This window comes from Harpegnathos saltator, unplaced genomic scaffold, assembly GCF_003227715.2.
Source record: "Harpegnathos saltator strain DR-91 unplaced genomic scaffold, Hsal_v8.6 scaffold467, whole genome shotgun sequence".
In the NCBI taxonomy this organism is placed as follows: domain Eukaryota; kingdom Metazoa; phylum Arthropoda; class Insecta; order Hymenoptera; family Formicidae; genus Harpegnathos; species Harpegnathos saltator.
This window is the reverse complement of record NW_020230280.1, coordinates 1,447,279-1,462,500: the sequence shown is the minus strand read 5'-3', so window position 1 is coordinate 1,462,500 and position 15,222 is coordinate 1,447,279. Positions and strand designations below refer to the sequence as shown.

At 45.3% G+C, this 15,222-nt stretch overlaps 1 protein-coding gene across 2 annotated transcripts in view; it reads left to right on the top strand.

Moving 5' to 3' along the window:
• Positions 1 to 15,222, top strand: part of LOC105185030 (alkaline phosphatase) — a 214,952-nt gene that overhangs the window by 156,635 nt on the left and 43,095 nt on the right. For both annotated transcript variants that reach the window (XM_025302019.1, XM_025302020.1), the window contains 2 exons: positions 3,354 to 3,561; positions 6,094 to 6,234. In XM_025302019.1, coding sequence (XP_025157804.1) covers positions 3,354 to 3,561; positions 6,094 to 6,234 — 349 coding nt within the window. The remainder of the gene's footprint in view (positions 1 to 3,353; positions 3,562 to 6,093; positions 6,235 to 15,222) is intronic.

Here is a 15,222-nt window from a genome sequence, read left to right as displayed (position 1 = left end):
AAAAAAAAGTTACATAGTGAAAATACAGAAAATTCTTATCTAAAATTTTACAAAGTAACAAATTACCGAAAAAACTAATAAATATAATTATTACATATAATATAATAAAATATAATAAATATAATAAATATAATAAATATAAAATATAATAAATAATATAATATGATAAAAATAAATATAATTTATAACTTATATAATATACAGATGACACTTTTTATTTTAGTCATCTATACTAGTTTGAGGATCTGCCATTTCGAATTTTTATCTTGAAAATTTATCATTGAATAAAGCGACGTCAAAAAACTTTGAATATCTAATTTTAGAAGTATGAAACAAAAATACCGAAATATTGTATGGCGTTTCGGCCAGTCAAGAGGTTAAACTACTTCGTCTATTCGTGGAATAGTTAATGGGTTCTCGTCGGTACTGCGCGTTATTCAACACATATATCTTTGAATCGTATTTACGCGAGTGTCAGTGTCAATGTCAGTGCCACGATGAAGCAGCCAGGATGCTGGGTGAAGGTAAAGCCAGGACGGAGGATATAGGATGCAAGAACGCGGACAGCGGTATATCATATATTATATCGGTGATATGTCAAATCGTTTTTACAGTGAACTTTCGTTCACAACGGACCGTTGACGAATTTGCCGAAAATAAAAATATACTAGAGTCGAAATTCAGGCCGACATTCGTAGACCATTCACACTGATAATAAAGTAGTCATAGCTTTATGAATCTTTGATTATTCGTCAATCTTTGTATTCGTTGTATTATTTTATGGAAAAAATATTGATTCAAATAACAGAGAGTAACCTCTGCGTGAATACGAATCTGTAATTAATTATGTTCTTAATCAAAAATTTTCAATAATTCATCACTACGAATACGGCCTTAGAATCTTACATAAAGATAATATTTTATATTAGATAATCTTATATTAGAATCTTATATATAATATTTGCAAATTGACTTTTATGTCTAATAATGCTTTTTTGTGCGCGATTTGCTTGAACTCGATTCTGCTTACACGATCTGTCACCGCTTTTTTAAACTTTTATTTAGTCTTATTATTATACGAGACTGAGAATTTTTAATTTAAATAAGTAAATAGCATTGTTAGGTACATAATTGTTATTTTTGCTTCTGCAGCGTCATACCAGTTCTTATAATTCTCATCAAAACTTCCATAAAAAAAAGGAAAGAAACAAATAGAAAGAGATGAGAATGAGACGTTTTCTTTCACGCCCATTCATCCTCACACATTAATCCTTATTATTAAATAATTTAATATCTGCTTGCTTTTCACATATTCTCCACCTGTAATTAAATAAATTATATAATTATTATATAATTATATTATTATATCATATATTGCTGAAATAAAGAATAAAAATTAAATGCAGGCAGAATATTAAAATTTCATTGGGTATTAATAAAATAATTTTTGGGTAGTTAATTTTCTTCGTGCATCTTCAACATGGACAAAACGATAACGAGCGGTCAGCGTCAAGGTAGGCGAATAGTTTGTACAGTGATTCTTCGTTGGTGCTGCAAGTTCGACGGATCTTGCAGGATCAACGTAGAACGAAAATTTAGACTCGGCTTTACGAGACCTTCTCGCGCGCGGATAATTAATAACTGCGGGTGTCCGCAACACATTGTCCGCAACGACATCGCCCCCGGTTAATATCACTTTCGCCGTGAAAACCTTTTACTTGTGCAAGCTGCGCGTGATAAAACTTCGGTTGATGAATCTCCAGAACGGCGTCGAGTGACAGTTATTTACGAACGAACAGGCTTCTCATCCAGAAGCAGATGCGCTCGTGCGCTCTCTCTCTCCCTCTCTCTTTCTTTCTCTCTTTCTCTCCGGTGTTTCTCGTCTCTAATAAAATTCCAAAATAAAATGTCGAGACATTCCGGCGCGCGCGCGTTCGCGACGCCGCGGAAAGTTGAGAGGCGGTGCGACGATCCTGGCGGATGTAAAGCTCGTCCGATAGGAACTCCTGCGTTCGCCGGATGACGTATAGGTTTTTTGCAGTTATGATTCTCCCCTGCATACGAGTGGACGTAAAACCTGTATCACGGCTCGTTCGTCTCCTTTATCACGTTTTATTGCGCCTTCTATCTTATATCGATACACATAAAACATACGTGTCGCAGCCTATTCGCGCCTTTTACCGCGCGACGCTTGTCCTGTAACGCCCGTTTCGTTCCGTTCGAACTATCCAAGCGAAGGGAGAATGAACCATCACCGCTAGGCGCGCATGTGCGCGTTAGGGCTCTAACTCTTTCGAAATCGCGGGGCATTATTCATCTCGGGAGAAGCGTCCGAATCTTTTCAACGAACCGATTTTTCTCGCGGCATTCTCCCGTTGATTCTCGCGGGGGAGAGAGACAGAGAGAGAGAGAGTGCGCGCGCGCCGTGGAAACCGAGCGCGGGCGGGGTTAATAATTAGCGATCGTTACATCACGACTTGTAATGTTATTTTTCGGAAGAAAAAAGAGAAATCCTGACCCCGATGCCGCGGGCAAAAACTCTCCGCAGACGGCTTTATTGGTGCGCGGGACTTCCCGGCAAAGTTGGCGAGAGCGAAACTTTCTTTCTCATTAAAGTCGACCCCGCGCGCGCGCGCCTCGTCGTGGCGCGTCACGGATAGGTAGAATCAGAGGTCGACGAGTGTGGCCTCTCTGGATAAATTTAAATTTTTCGATCTAACGAGCGTGGACGAATCTGTTCGCCGCGCGCATGAAAATTCGCGTGAAGTACAGCGGTCCCCCTCTCCTTCACCGCCGGCTTAATTGCATATCTCTATTTCTCTCTTTCTCTCCTTCCATCTGTCTCTCTGTCTCTGTCTGAAATTGCGGACGCTGTTGATCATGTGGGGAAATCGAGCGAGGCAAAAGTTAGAATCGTTAACGCATTCCGCCGCAAAAACGTAGGAACGCGTCCGATAATTGGTACCGTCGCCGGAACATCGTTCTGCTGCGCAGAGATGCGCTTTTGTAACATTTTGTATCGCAAACAACCGCGATGTAATACTGTGAGCTGCAGTATTTCGTCGGATCTCATTACACAAAGAGCGGCGCGAATTGCGAGAGAAACGAACGTCGCGTCATCGAGTCCACAGTGGAAGCTCGGCGACAGACGCAATTTTCGCCGTTAGCCGCGATAAAACTCATTTCGTTGCGGGTTTTTGCCATAATTAAAACTCGAGACAAGTTCTCTCGAAGAAGAGAGAGAGAGAGAGAGAGAGAGAGAGAGAGAGAAGTCGCGGTCCGCCAATTTGCCGGCGAGGAGAAGCTCGACGATCGCGTGCGCTCGAAATATCAAGAGTTTATGGTCGATGCAGGTGGTGCTCGGTGGTGGCAGGCGTCACTTCGTGCCGAAGGTGACTCTGGACCCCGAAGAGCCGGACAAGGAGGGCCGACGACTGGACGGTCGGAACCTGATCGAGGAGTGGTCGAGGAATCACCGTCTGCGGAGCATACCGGCGCGCTACGTCGCGAACAAGGAGCAATTCGAGAACGTGGATCCGCGGAAAGTGAACCGGCTGTTAGGTAAGTCATCACGATTATCGTAACGTCTCGCGTCTGAAAAACGCGAAGAAAAACGTCCGGTCGAATGTCGACGATTGTCTGGTGAGATACGGATACCAGCCCGGTCCAAGTTGTCATAATTCAGTCGAAATCGTCAAGATTTCTGCTCAACTGAAACCGAACGCTGCCGATCTTCAATCGGAATTGCTGAGTCGTTCGTATTTCACCAGAGAATTGGCTCACCAGCCAGACATTCCTCTCCGTAGTTATGTCCCATAAATTAACCATAGGAATACCGTCGCGGCTATCGCCGGCGTGTCGCCGTACTCTCCCTCTGCCTCTCCAACTCTGCCTCCCTCCCTGTCGTCTTGTAAACATACTGAAATCCCCTATTCAGGACGTCCTAACAAAGTTACATATGCGTGATTAGCCAATCACGCTGATATCGTGTACCGTTAGCGTATACCCGGTGTACACGGACTTACGACTCGCCGGTTAATTACGTGACAGGGCCGCGCGCACGGCGCTTAATCTACGCGGATCGCATCCCCCTCCGTTTGTCACTCCGTTACGTCACGCATAAGCGGTCAGTCTAATTATACTCCGGCAATTTTGTTAAATGTTCATCACGAGAATATATTCTCGCGCTCGGAACGAGCTGATTCGGATGGAACGGGGAAATTCGAAATTATATCCGCGCGCGCGTACGCTCTAGAACGGCATTTCATCCGTCGAAAATTTCTGGGCAAATTGAATTGAAAAATGGGCAGCCAGCGAATTTGCTGCGAGTTGACGGGCTACAAACTCGCGATGCATTTGTCACTCTTTCGTATTTCTGTCTGTATTTCGACGATTATTTCTTTCGCCGCGCGATTGAAAAAGAATCGTATCCAAATGTGGCAGAAAGAGAGAGAGAGAGAGAGAGAGAGAGAGAGAGGAACGTACATAACAACCCTTGATGATTATTTTAACATTAAACCGGCGAGATACGATTATTTAAATGCGATTCCTGAATAACGGCTTAATTCGCGTATAAAAAAAAAAGAACACCGTCCGTTCGTCCGTTTAAATTTGCGGTTAGATACGCACCGGGCATTACAATGGTTTACAAGAATTTAATTTCAATGGCCGCTCTCGCACATTCTAGATTTACGCGTAATACGATTGGTCGTTCTGCCGTATTAATTGCGCGCCGCTGTTAGCCCCGTAATCAGCGTATTAATTATTAGACATTCAGCGTTCGGAATATGAGATTACATCGTGTCTATTGATCGTCCACTGTTGATTCCTCCCTCTAGCTGGCTAATAAGATAGAGTATTAATTGCTGATCAGTGGAGTGAAATTCTGAGTTATCAGTTTATTGCGCCGCGCGACCGATTAGCACCGGCGAGCGATAATAGTTGGCGGGAGAGACAATGATGCGACCGCAAAAGCATTCGCGCGTTCGAAACTAATTTGAATAAGATGCAAGGAATAACAGAGAGAGAGAGAGAGAGAGAGAGAGAGAGAGAGAGAGAGAGAGATTTAATATACAGGGTGTTGAAAACAAGAGTACCGGACTTACAGGGTAGATAGAATTCATTATACTGATTGCGAATGATGAGCGTTTAGCAAACGTACGTCGGAAAGTCAACCCTTTCAGAGTTATAAAAGTTTCTCAACGTAAGGAATAAGAGAGAGAGGGAGAGAGAGAGAAAGAGAGAGAGAGAGAGAGAGATTTAATATACAGAGTGTTCAAAACAAGAGTACCGGACTTACAGAGTAGATGAAATTCATTATACTGATTGCGAATGATGAGCGTTTAGTAAAGGTACGTCGGAAAATCAACCCTTTCAGAATTATAAAAGTTTCTCAATCTTGGTAACGAGCAATTTTTCCATTTATGTTTGCTAAGCACTTTTCACTTGGCACAATGAGTAACTTTTGAACACTGTGTGTACATTATACACGAAGTATTGGGTGAGTGCAAATTCTGACATTCTGGTGGATTCCCTGATAGAAAAATGGACCAAGTAATTTTACTAAAAACTATTTATTCTCTCATTTTATCAAGTAATCGCGCCGTTGTTTTCTGTCTCTTTGATAAATGCCGTAACTTTTGCTGTCAAAAGTGAATCGATCCGCGCTTTGAAAGCGACTCGTCGAAACTTTTGCATTCACCAATATTACATATTACTAATAGATGTCGAAACGACAATTGCAACAAGTGACGAGATTACGAGATAGCGAGTTCGTATCGCGGGAGCGTTTCTCTGTCCCTCGATTTGCACACGGCCAATTAATTTTGCTCATCTTCTCTCTCCGTCGAAGTGATCAGGACGAGCGATTCGACGAGTGAATTTCGCGATTACACACGCTTCCTTCCTCCCCCCTCCCCTTCCCCCCCCTCCCGTGTGTCCACCGTTCCTCGCATCTTATTTCTCGATTTCACGCTTCCTTGATCCTCTCCTGCCGCTTGTTTGTTCACCGCTCATTTCGCTCACACGGTTATGGAGCCGCTTGCCGTGTAACGCGATTCAATTATCTGGCGGAACTTACTTTCGTCGCTGCAGGTCTCTTCGCCTATTCTCACATGGACTTCGACGTCGACCGGAACACAAACGACACCGGCGATCCCTCGCTGGCGGAGATGACGATTAAGGCGCTTCGGATACTGGCGAAGAATCCCGAGGGATACTTCCTCTTCGTGGAAGGTAAGTCGGAAGTTACGACGCTTGGGAAAGAGCCACTTACAACTTTGTGGCAGAGCGAGAGTAGTCCGGCCGCGCGAGATACATCTCCGGCGAGACGTCAACACTCGCGTTGCCGGTTTAAAACATTTAGGATACTCCGGCAAACGAGAATTGGTGTGTGTCTCCGTGCGCGCTCCGTACCGCGACCGTACATTCACGGCTGACGGTTTACAAATATATATATAAATCCGCGGCTCACCGGAGCAAGTTTTCGGCGAGGATAATATCGCGCTGAAGTTTGAGGGAGGGAGGGAGAGAGAGAGAGAGAGAGAGAGAGAGAGAGAGAGAGAGAGAGAGAGAGAGAGAGGTCTTGGAAATCTGTTTTTCCCTGCCGAGGCGATCATATCGCACGAAACTCAATGCGCGAGGAAGCCCGCTCGCTTTTTTCTCTTTTTTCTTATTATCGCACGGCACTCAGATATTTCTTCGTGTTTTAATCTCGTTGATAGAGTACGTCGAAAGAGAGAGAGAGAGAGAGAGAGAGAGCGAAATAAAACGTCCCTTCTCCCCCCTCCCCCCGCGCTCACCCTCTGGTCACGGTCGCAGCATACATTTGCGAGGATGCACTAAGCTTAAGTAATAGTTCGCAAAATTGTTAGTAGTCACTTTTTACATTACCCCGCGGAACGGATGGATTACTTTCGTCGAGGAACTGCCGTCGTCTCGGCAAACTGCTGGAGATTGAATGCTTCTGAGTCTTTATAGCAGTTAGCCGTTCTCCCGAAGTGCGGTTGCGGTTTCCGACGTATTTGTGTGTATGCATGTGGGTGTGGGTGTGCGTGCGTGCGCGCGCATTTCGGAAAGTTGCCTGCCACATCTAGGATTCTGCGCGCATAACACGGTGGGCTCTGACGAACCGTATTTCTTACAAATCAATGACCGTCAAAGGACGTGCCCTCGCATATCGCCGGTGCTTCCGGGGTTTTGTCGAGTCTGCCGGAAAATTTGCCTCCTCGACATATCTGCTTTCACCTGTCCGCGACGAATGGTATCTCTCAATTTCGCCAATTGCCTTTGTTCGTCGCAGAGAGACGCGATGCTTCCCGTTGTTACGATCGAAGCGCGTCGCGTTCGAAGCGACTAACGTCGATTGAGCCGATTTCCTGGCGAGGTATAAACGTTTCGAGAGTGCCGGTTGAAAAGGGTCGGGATTTCCTTCAAGTTAAGCAGGAGTCTGGACAATTTAGGCTGAATTCTGACAACTTGAAGCGGAATTCCTGTATCTATATATTTCAGCGGGAAATCATTTTATTCGAGCAAACATTTCCTCCGTGTAGATTAATCCCCGACGATATTTGCAGGATTAACGTAGAGCGGCGCAAAGTTTCGAGGCGGGGTGTGTACCGTAGGAAAAAGTCGAGAGAGACGCGCGTGTAAGCCCGGAAAAACTAATCAGTTTCCAATCTGCGCGAATAAAAATAAACACTTTATTCCGGATGAATAATAATGATGGATAGCCGCGTAACGCTGGGATATCAAAATTTATAATGACTCTAGCCACGGCGCAGATTGTTCTATCGATCTATCATCGCGCCGCGAAACGGTGCACGCGTAAATACGTCGAAATGATGGGGCGGCGGGGGGAGTGGCGGGGGGGGGGGTGGGGAAGGAGTGAAAGGGAGAGGGAAAAAATAAACGACACGCCGGAGAAAAAAAAAGCATTTGCAATTCAATGGAGCTATCCGATGTGCGAAAGCGGACGCGCCTTTATACCGCGCACTCGCGACCGGATTTCAGTTTAGTCAGCGATGCAATAAAGCGCGATTATGAACTGCGAGCGTGCATTATGATAAATCATTCTCCATGCATTCCGGTTATTTGATTTCGCAAATTGAGGCCGCGTGCGCGCGCGCACTCGCGATCAGCGAGTTGTTCCGGTGATTTGGAAAAACCATCCACGTCAAAGGTGACAAATAACGGACGATTTATAGCGGAGGTAAATCATTAAACGGCCTCCCGACAGACGGTGGCCGCACAGTGCTCTTTTTTTTGCACCGAATGCACCCGGAAATATCACCATTGTTCCATCCACGTATATTCTTTTTGCTCAAGCGCGCGGAGCGAGAATTATGAAAATACTTGAAGCGCCATCGTATTGTATCTTGGGGTGGATTAAAATTTTCAATTTTCCTGCGCTTTCGCACTTGACTCTCTCTCTCTCTCTCTCTCTCTCTCTCTCTCTCTCTCGTAAACGCGTGATTCTACGGACGTCCGTTTGAACTCTGACCGGACAAAATATGACCCGCCCGGAGTTTCCCCGGTAAAACGCTCGTCCTACAGAAAAGCGTCGCTCGATCTTGCCTTACTTAAACTGACAACGGCCCTCGCAAATTCGGCTTCTTCTTCCGGGCGAGATCGCATGATGCACGAGTGAAATATTAAAGCAGAAATACGACGGCTATAAGGCCCCTCGATGGAGCGTCGCTTTTGTGAATCGGGAAAAGCTTCTTTCCCGTGCGAAGATTGAGTCAGCTTTCTGTGCTCTACCGAGTTTATCGTTCTCTCGCCGAGTAACCGGGCGTACCGTCGTTTGACGCCTCGCCACCGCCAAGCGCGCACTCGTGACCGCCTAAATTGACGTACAGTCAACGGCGATTTTTATAAACGCGACACATTTTTTCCACATTTTTCGCCGATCCGAGCGTATTCTTATCGAGAAATTGAGCTCGCTCGTGTCCTCTCTCCTCTCTCTCTCTCTCTCTCTCTCTCTCTCTCTCTCTCTCTCTCTCTCTCTCTTTTTCATGCGCGCGTGCGTATGCACATATAAACGAGTTCGGGAACTTGGCGGTGCCGCTGCCTGAGCGAAATGACCGGCAGCACGCGGACGCGTTGCACTCGCGGATTGCGACAATTTGATTAAGTCATTCTGATAAGATATAGCACGCGAGAGTGTGCTACCGTTGTTCGAGAAAAACGGACGCTAGCTAGAACGAGTGTTGGCGGTACTTGCGTGTCCCGCGGGGCTCGCCGTGCCGGCGAGCCGTATCGCGGCGACCGTGCCGAAAAGAAATGCATCATTCGCCGTTGAGAAAATGCGCGAGAGTAGAAAAATAGGTTTCAGATAAATGGAAATCGCGCGTCGCGTGCGTTAGCCCCATACCCGTTAGTTGTCGTAAATATGAAATGGCGCTTAAAACCGTTAAAAGTGGGTTCTCGCTCCGGGGAAAGAATGGAGTTGCGTGACTGATATTTCGATAGAAATTGATGCGGAGGATATATTATTTATCTTACGTTCAATATAGAATGATGCGAAATAACATCCGATACAAGTAATAATACATTAACCATCCGAATGTTATTTCTCATAATGTATGCGCAACGTATGCGCGCTGAATTATACAGGCGCGCACACGATGTCTATCGGGGAATCCAATTTATTTTGTTGCAAAATTTATACGAGCTCAATGGTCGTACATTAAGTTTAACAACGCGTCGGATTTAAAGATACCCGGGGAGTGGCACGAAAGAGTTAATACGTGAGAACGAAACGATAAATAAGGAAAATTTGCATAATTGGCTTTTTATCGGAAACAATTTTCTTCGATGTTATTAAAAAGCTCGTTAGAGTCGTTGGGCTCGTCGGGAGCCAGGAAGAAAGAAAGAGAGACAGAGAGCGAGAGCGGGAGAGAAAAATAATTTTGCACGAGAAACCACCGTAGGTGTGTATTTTCCCGAAATGAATTCTGACGACGATGTGCTCTCTTTGTATGTATACATTTACTTTACTCATCAGCCCCGCGTAGTCGTTACGTTATCGGGTTTTCGCGCGGTATTTGCTTGCAGAAGACGCTCCGAAAATATTTGTCAAGTTTGACGAATACATCATATCGTTTACCCGTTGGAGGATGTTGTCGCAAATGCATCCTGGTATAAGCGCTAAAGCACAGGTCGGACATGCGTCAAGACAGGCGTATGTCGCTCGCGTTAAAGCGCACGGTTGAGTTAGAGATCACCGCGTTACCGGGGAAACTTCATCAGAGGGATTGTCCTCGCGACACGGTCGCGTTTCCTCATTGCACGCAATCAGCATCGGGATCTCGATGCTGCGACCAAAGTTTCGCGCTACGCGCAACTGTTGCTCCGAGCTGCAGCTAGTCCGGAAAGTTTATTGCACGCTAATACATCTCGATGCGATTTATCGCGCATGAATCATCGAGAGCACCGCGAGCATCCTTTTGACCGCAAGCGCGTTAACCCAGTTTACCGATTCACGCGCAAAATTTTCACACTCGAACGCGGTTTCCAGCATGCTCGGTGCCAATCTGTGGTAAAATTATATGCATCTGCTCACGCGTAGCTGCGAGGAATTCGCTGCAATTTATTCCTCTTACGAAGGCAAATGTACTTTTTGATATTTTTCACACGAGACGCGCGAGAGATCCGGGCGAAGAAGGAATTGAAATATATATGAAATTTTAACTTAGAAATATATATACAGGGCGTGTATGTGTGACGATACGACGGAGCTTTCGTGTACGTATAGATTAGGTGAAACCGAGTAAAAAAGTTTGCGAATAATCACGTAAAATTTCGAGTTATTAATTAAAGAATATTCGTGCGAGTGATCATGCACAATTATGATATATATCAGTCTTCCTTAATTAATAACTCAGACTTTTACGTTCTTTTTGCAAGATGATATAGAATTTTCTCGTGCACTTTTTAACCTAATTTATTTAATTTATTCAATTTATTTTACCTGAAGCACACGACGGTAAACGCTCATCGCCACCAGGTCATTTAACATATCACGCAAGTTCATTCGCTAATTTTCCTTAATTAATAGTTCAGAATTTTACGTAGTTATTTGCAAAGAGTGGAAGAGTGGAAGAACTTTTTGCTCAGTTTGACCGAATCTACGCGTATAGGAGAGCTTTACGTGTCGTCGTCTCAGGCATCCTGCATCTTCTTTGAGAGGAAGGAAAAATAAATACTTAAATAGAAGAAAACTGAGTAAATAAAAGATTAAATAAAAATGCGTTTCAAGCCGTTATGCTTTGAAAGCATAAAAATCGATACTTGCTGCGATAACTTTTCCCTAGCTTTCGCAACGGTTCCTCGTTCGGCGATTTTTGCGGGGATTGTTCCGAAGGAAGCAGCGCATCCGCATGCCGGAAGTCATATTTTCTCGTCAGTCGTGCGCAAAGATAAATGCATAACGTCCGAACTTCCTGTTAAGCCCTTATCCGAGATAAACCTCAAGTCGACCTAAGGCTCGTTTGCACGTCGAGTTGCTGTCGGCTGAGTTTCAGCAGCCGATGGATGTGTTTACACGTCACGTTCTCTGATGCATAGTCACGCGGTCAGGTTTTGGCTAGGGCGGGGGTTGTCAAGCTTGGAAGCTAAATGGGTCATCTGAATATTAATTTTGAAGGTTGCGCAGCGGGACGCGTTGTAGATGCCGACGGTGATATGTCTTAACTGCGCGCCGTCCGCTATTTTAAGGGCGCTCGTCCGGTCTGTGAGAACGCTATGTTAATTTGACGCAAAGAAGCACGATGACGTTAACGTGTATCCTTCCACTTGTATACAGACGGCAATTGCGCGAAGCAATTGCGCGAAGCGATTGCGCGAAGCGATTGCGCGAAGCGATTGCGCGAAGCGATTGGCGACAATGGTGGTCACGGGCAAAATTGTTAAATCGTCCGTGAAAAACACGCCGGCGCTTAATTCTCGGCCGCTGGATACTTTCTGAATATACAGAATCTAATCGGTATTTAATTCGCAACGACGACGTTGGTTCAGTCGGATCGCCCTGCCGTTTTATCCCATGCTCGTTCGTCGGATGCGGGACTAAGAGTCGATGTAAAATAATTATTCGCGCGAGACTCCGGTGGAGGGGGAGAAAAAAATAAAGTTGCCAGGAAAATAACGCGAGAGTGAAAAATTCGTGCGCGATTTACTCATTACTTCCCGGTGAATATGCCGGCTGCTGCAACGCCGTGTAAAACTCGGGATATTCTCCTTGGCTTCGTGCTCACGCGTGATATATACAGAGCCATATTCCTATCCGCGCGCAATTTATGGCAGAAAAACGAAACCCGCTTACGATGCTTAATCCACGCGTTATTCCGCCACATAATCTTCTTCATCCCCGAAGCTTTGCGTCATCGAACGAACAAGAACATGTATTATTACCAGGCGATAAAATATCTTTATTGCCACTTGAAGCCATATTTCCGTCGTCTAAACGACTTCGGTGTCCTTCGTAAATTTTTCACGGCAACTGACGACAAGGATAGCATTTCGAGAACCCGAGATGTCAATTTTGTATGTCACTTTTGTATAAGAGCGCCGATTTGTCGACGATCCTTGTAACTAACGTCCCGTACGCCCTGCGATTTCGAGGCAGAAAATATGCCTCATGTTGCTCGCGATCTACAGGATGTTCAAGAAAAGGTCCTGGACGTATAGGGTAAGTAATATTCATTGTACCGAGTAAAAAGTTGTAAAAAGTAAACCGAGATTGAAAAATCAACCCTTTCAAAGTCACAGTCGTTTTCCAATTTTGGTAACGCAAATTATTTGTGTTTATTATCTTATTATTGCTTCGTTTATGCAATAAGTGTTGTCTTTTTTCCACTTCTACACGCACTTGATATCTTCGCATAATTGCAAATTCTTTCAAAAATTCCTGGTCCTGTTCGAATTTAGTTAGCTGCATTTTGAATTTGCTGGTGTAGTTTTTACACGTTATTTATAACACGTGGAAGATACACCAAGCTTTTCATATGTCTCCATAAAAAGAAATCCAGTGGATTTAAGTAGGAAAAATCCAGAGGACCATGCAACCGGCCCATCCTGTTCGATTCATCATCTCGCGACGAATGTTCTACGTATATTTATTAAATGCTCTCCGACAATTATTACAAATTAATACAAAATGAGCTAAAGTTCCATCGTGCACTATTCATAAACATCGAATTAACAATGTAATACACATCGTTCGTTTATTCGTTCGCGTTCGCGTGATCGATGGAAGTACACAAATTACTCGCGTTACCAAAATCGAAAGACGTTTATAACGCTGAAGGGATTGATTTTTCAATTTATATGTACTAAACACTTTTTACTTTCGTTAGTCTAACGAGTATTATCCTGGTAAGACTAGAACCTCTTTTTGGACTTCCCTGTATACCGAAGGGGAGAATTTCCCCACAAAGAAAGATGTTATCATATTTATGCGCAGAGAGACTATAAGAGCCTGAATCGCCGATGAGCGTGAGCCCACATCGATAAATAAAGGCGGCGATAACCGTTCAATTTGCATTATCTATCGTCTTATTGGGATTTTATGAAACAGCAGTTTGTTTATTGCTGCGAATTTAATATCGAGTGAATAATTCTCATTGTCCTCTCGAGCATTCGAGTAGTTTTCCGTCCCAGTGTATGGAATGAGATAATTACCAACGAGATTAAAGCGCGATCCGATGTAATTGTCCATTTTTTTTTTCTCGGCGGCGGAAGAATTCGCCGATAAAACTGTCACTCCCCGCGGAATTTGTGTTTCACTCGCGCCGACTCTCGTAAAAAGTGCAATGATACCGCCTCTCTCAACCGCGAGCGAGAGCGCCTTATCACTGTCCCCCTCGATGCGGCGAGAAACCACTTCCGGCGGCGCATTTAGCACGAGCATCCACAGCGGTGATGCGACGTCCCACGGTAACAGCATGAAAAACAGGAAAATGAAATGAAATCGGCGAGAGCGATGATTAGATAACGAATGGTATTCGCGCCATGCGTAACGCGAGCGCGGATCTCTCGTATCCGCGGCGCGCGCGTCGCAAAAAGGGAGACGGCTAACAAAATGAATTCCGTGTAACCGTGTATCGACGGAATGAAATTTATACAACGGTAATCATCATTGGAGCACGGCGGCACAATATTGCTCGGCGCACGAACCAATTAAAATATTCACTCACTATTTCGCACTTATCGGGAGAACACGCAACGGTAGGCTTTTAATGTACGCAACAACACGCCAATCATAATTGGTTACAAATCGCGTGATATCGTTCGCTGCTCAATTTACCAGGGCCATCGTTTCCCGTTTATCGGACGTATCGATGAGATTTCAATTCGGGTAACGTAGCGCGGCGTGGCCGGGCAATAATTATTAACGGCGACACGAGCCGACGACGCGGCTGCTGCGCGACACGCCGCGGCGGCCGCTCTTTCTCTCTCTCTCTCTCTCTCTCTCTGGATCCGCGCTCGAATATTCTCGAATTCGTCGTTTAATCCTCTTACGCATTTCCGGCGAAAAAGCGTAGGGACGATTTCGCGGCAAGTGCCGGCGCTCTTGGCCCGTGCTGTTTACCTTGAGTTCTCGCCCGGCGAACGAACGACGCGCGCGCAGCGAGTCGAGAGGCAGATACGAGCCACTAAAGCAACGGGGATGTCGATGGTCCCTATAAAACGGCTTTCTAAAATTAACGGCCCGAGAGTAATTTGTCGGACGAGTCGCCCCGTCGTCCGGATTAAAATCTAAAGTTCGCGAGCGCGGGTCGACGCGACCGAAGATGTTCCGACCGGAAACTCCGCTACAGGGCTTTTCACAAATCTTCGAGCGGCAATATCCCGCGGCTGCCGAAATAATCTTCAAAGAGGGAGAGAAGCAGCGACCGACTTTATGCGCCACGCGCACGGAATTGATCGGTTATGAAGTAACGGGCAGATCGTTGAAATTGTGTGCCGGGGAGAAGTTAAGTGAGAAGTAGCGAAGGAAAATGAGAAATCGAAGGGCGGGCAGCCTCGAATGTTAACATTTCGGCGGGGAGTGACCTAATTAAAGGAATATTTTATCGTTCTCTCTCTCTCTCTCTCTCTCTCTCTCTCTCTCTCTCTCTCCTCTCTCGGAATTACCCGCGTATGTTTCCTCAGGAGAAACATCCTCTCGCGGAGGTCGACGAGGATATTCGCGGAGATGTCTCGCGCGACATCCCGAGATAT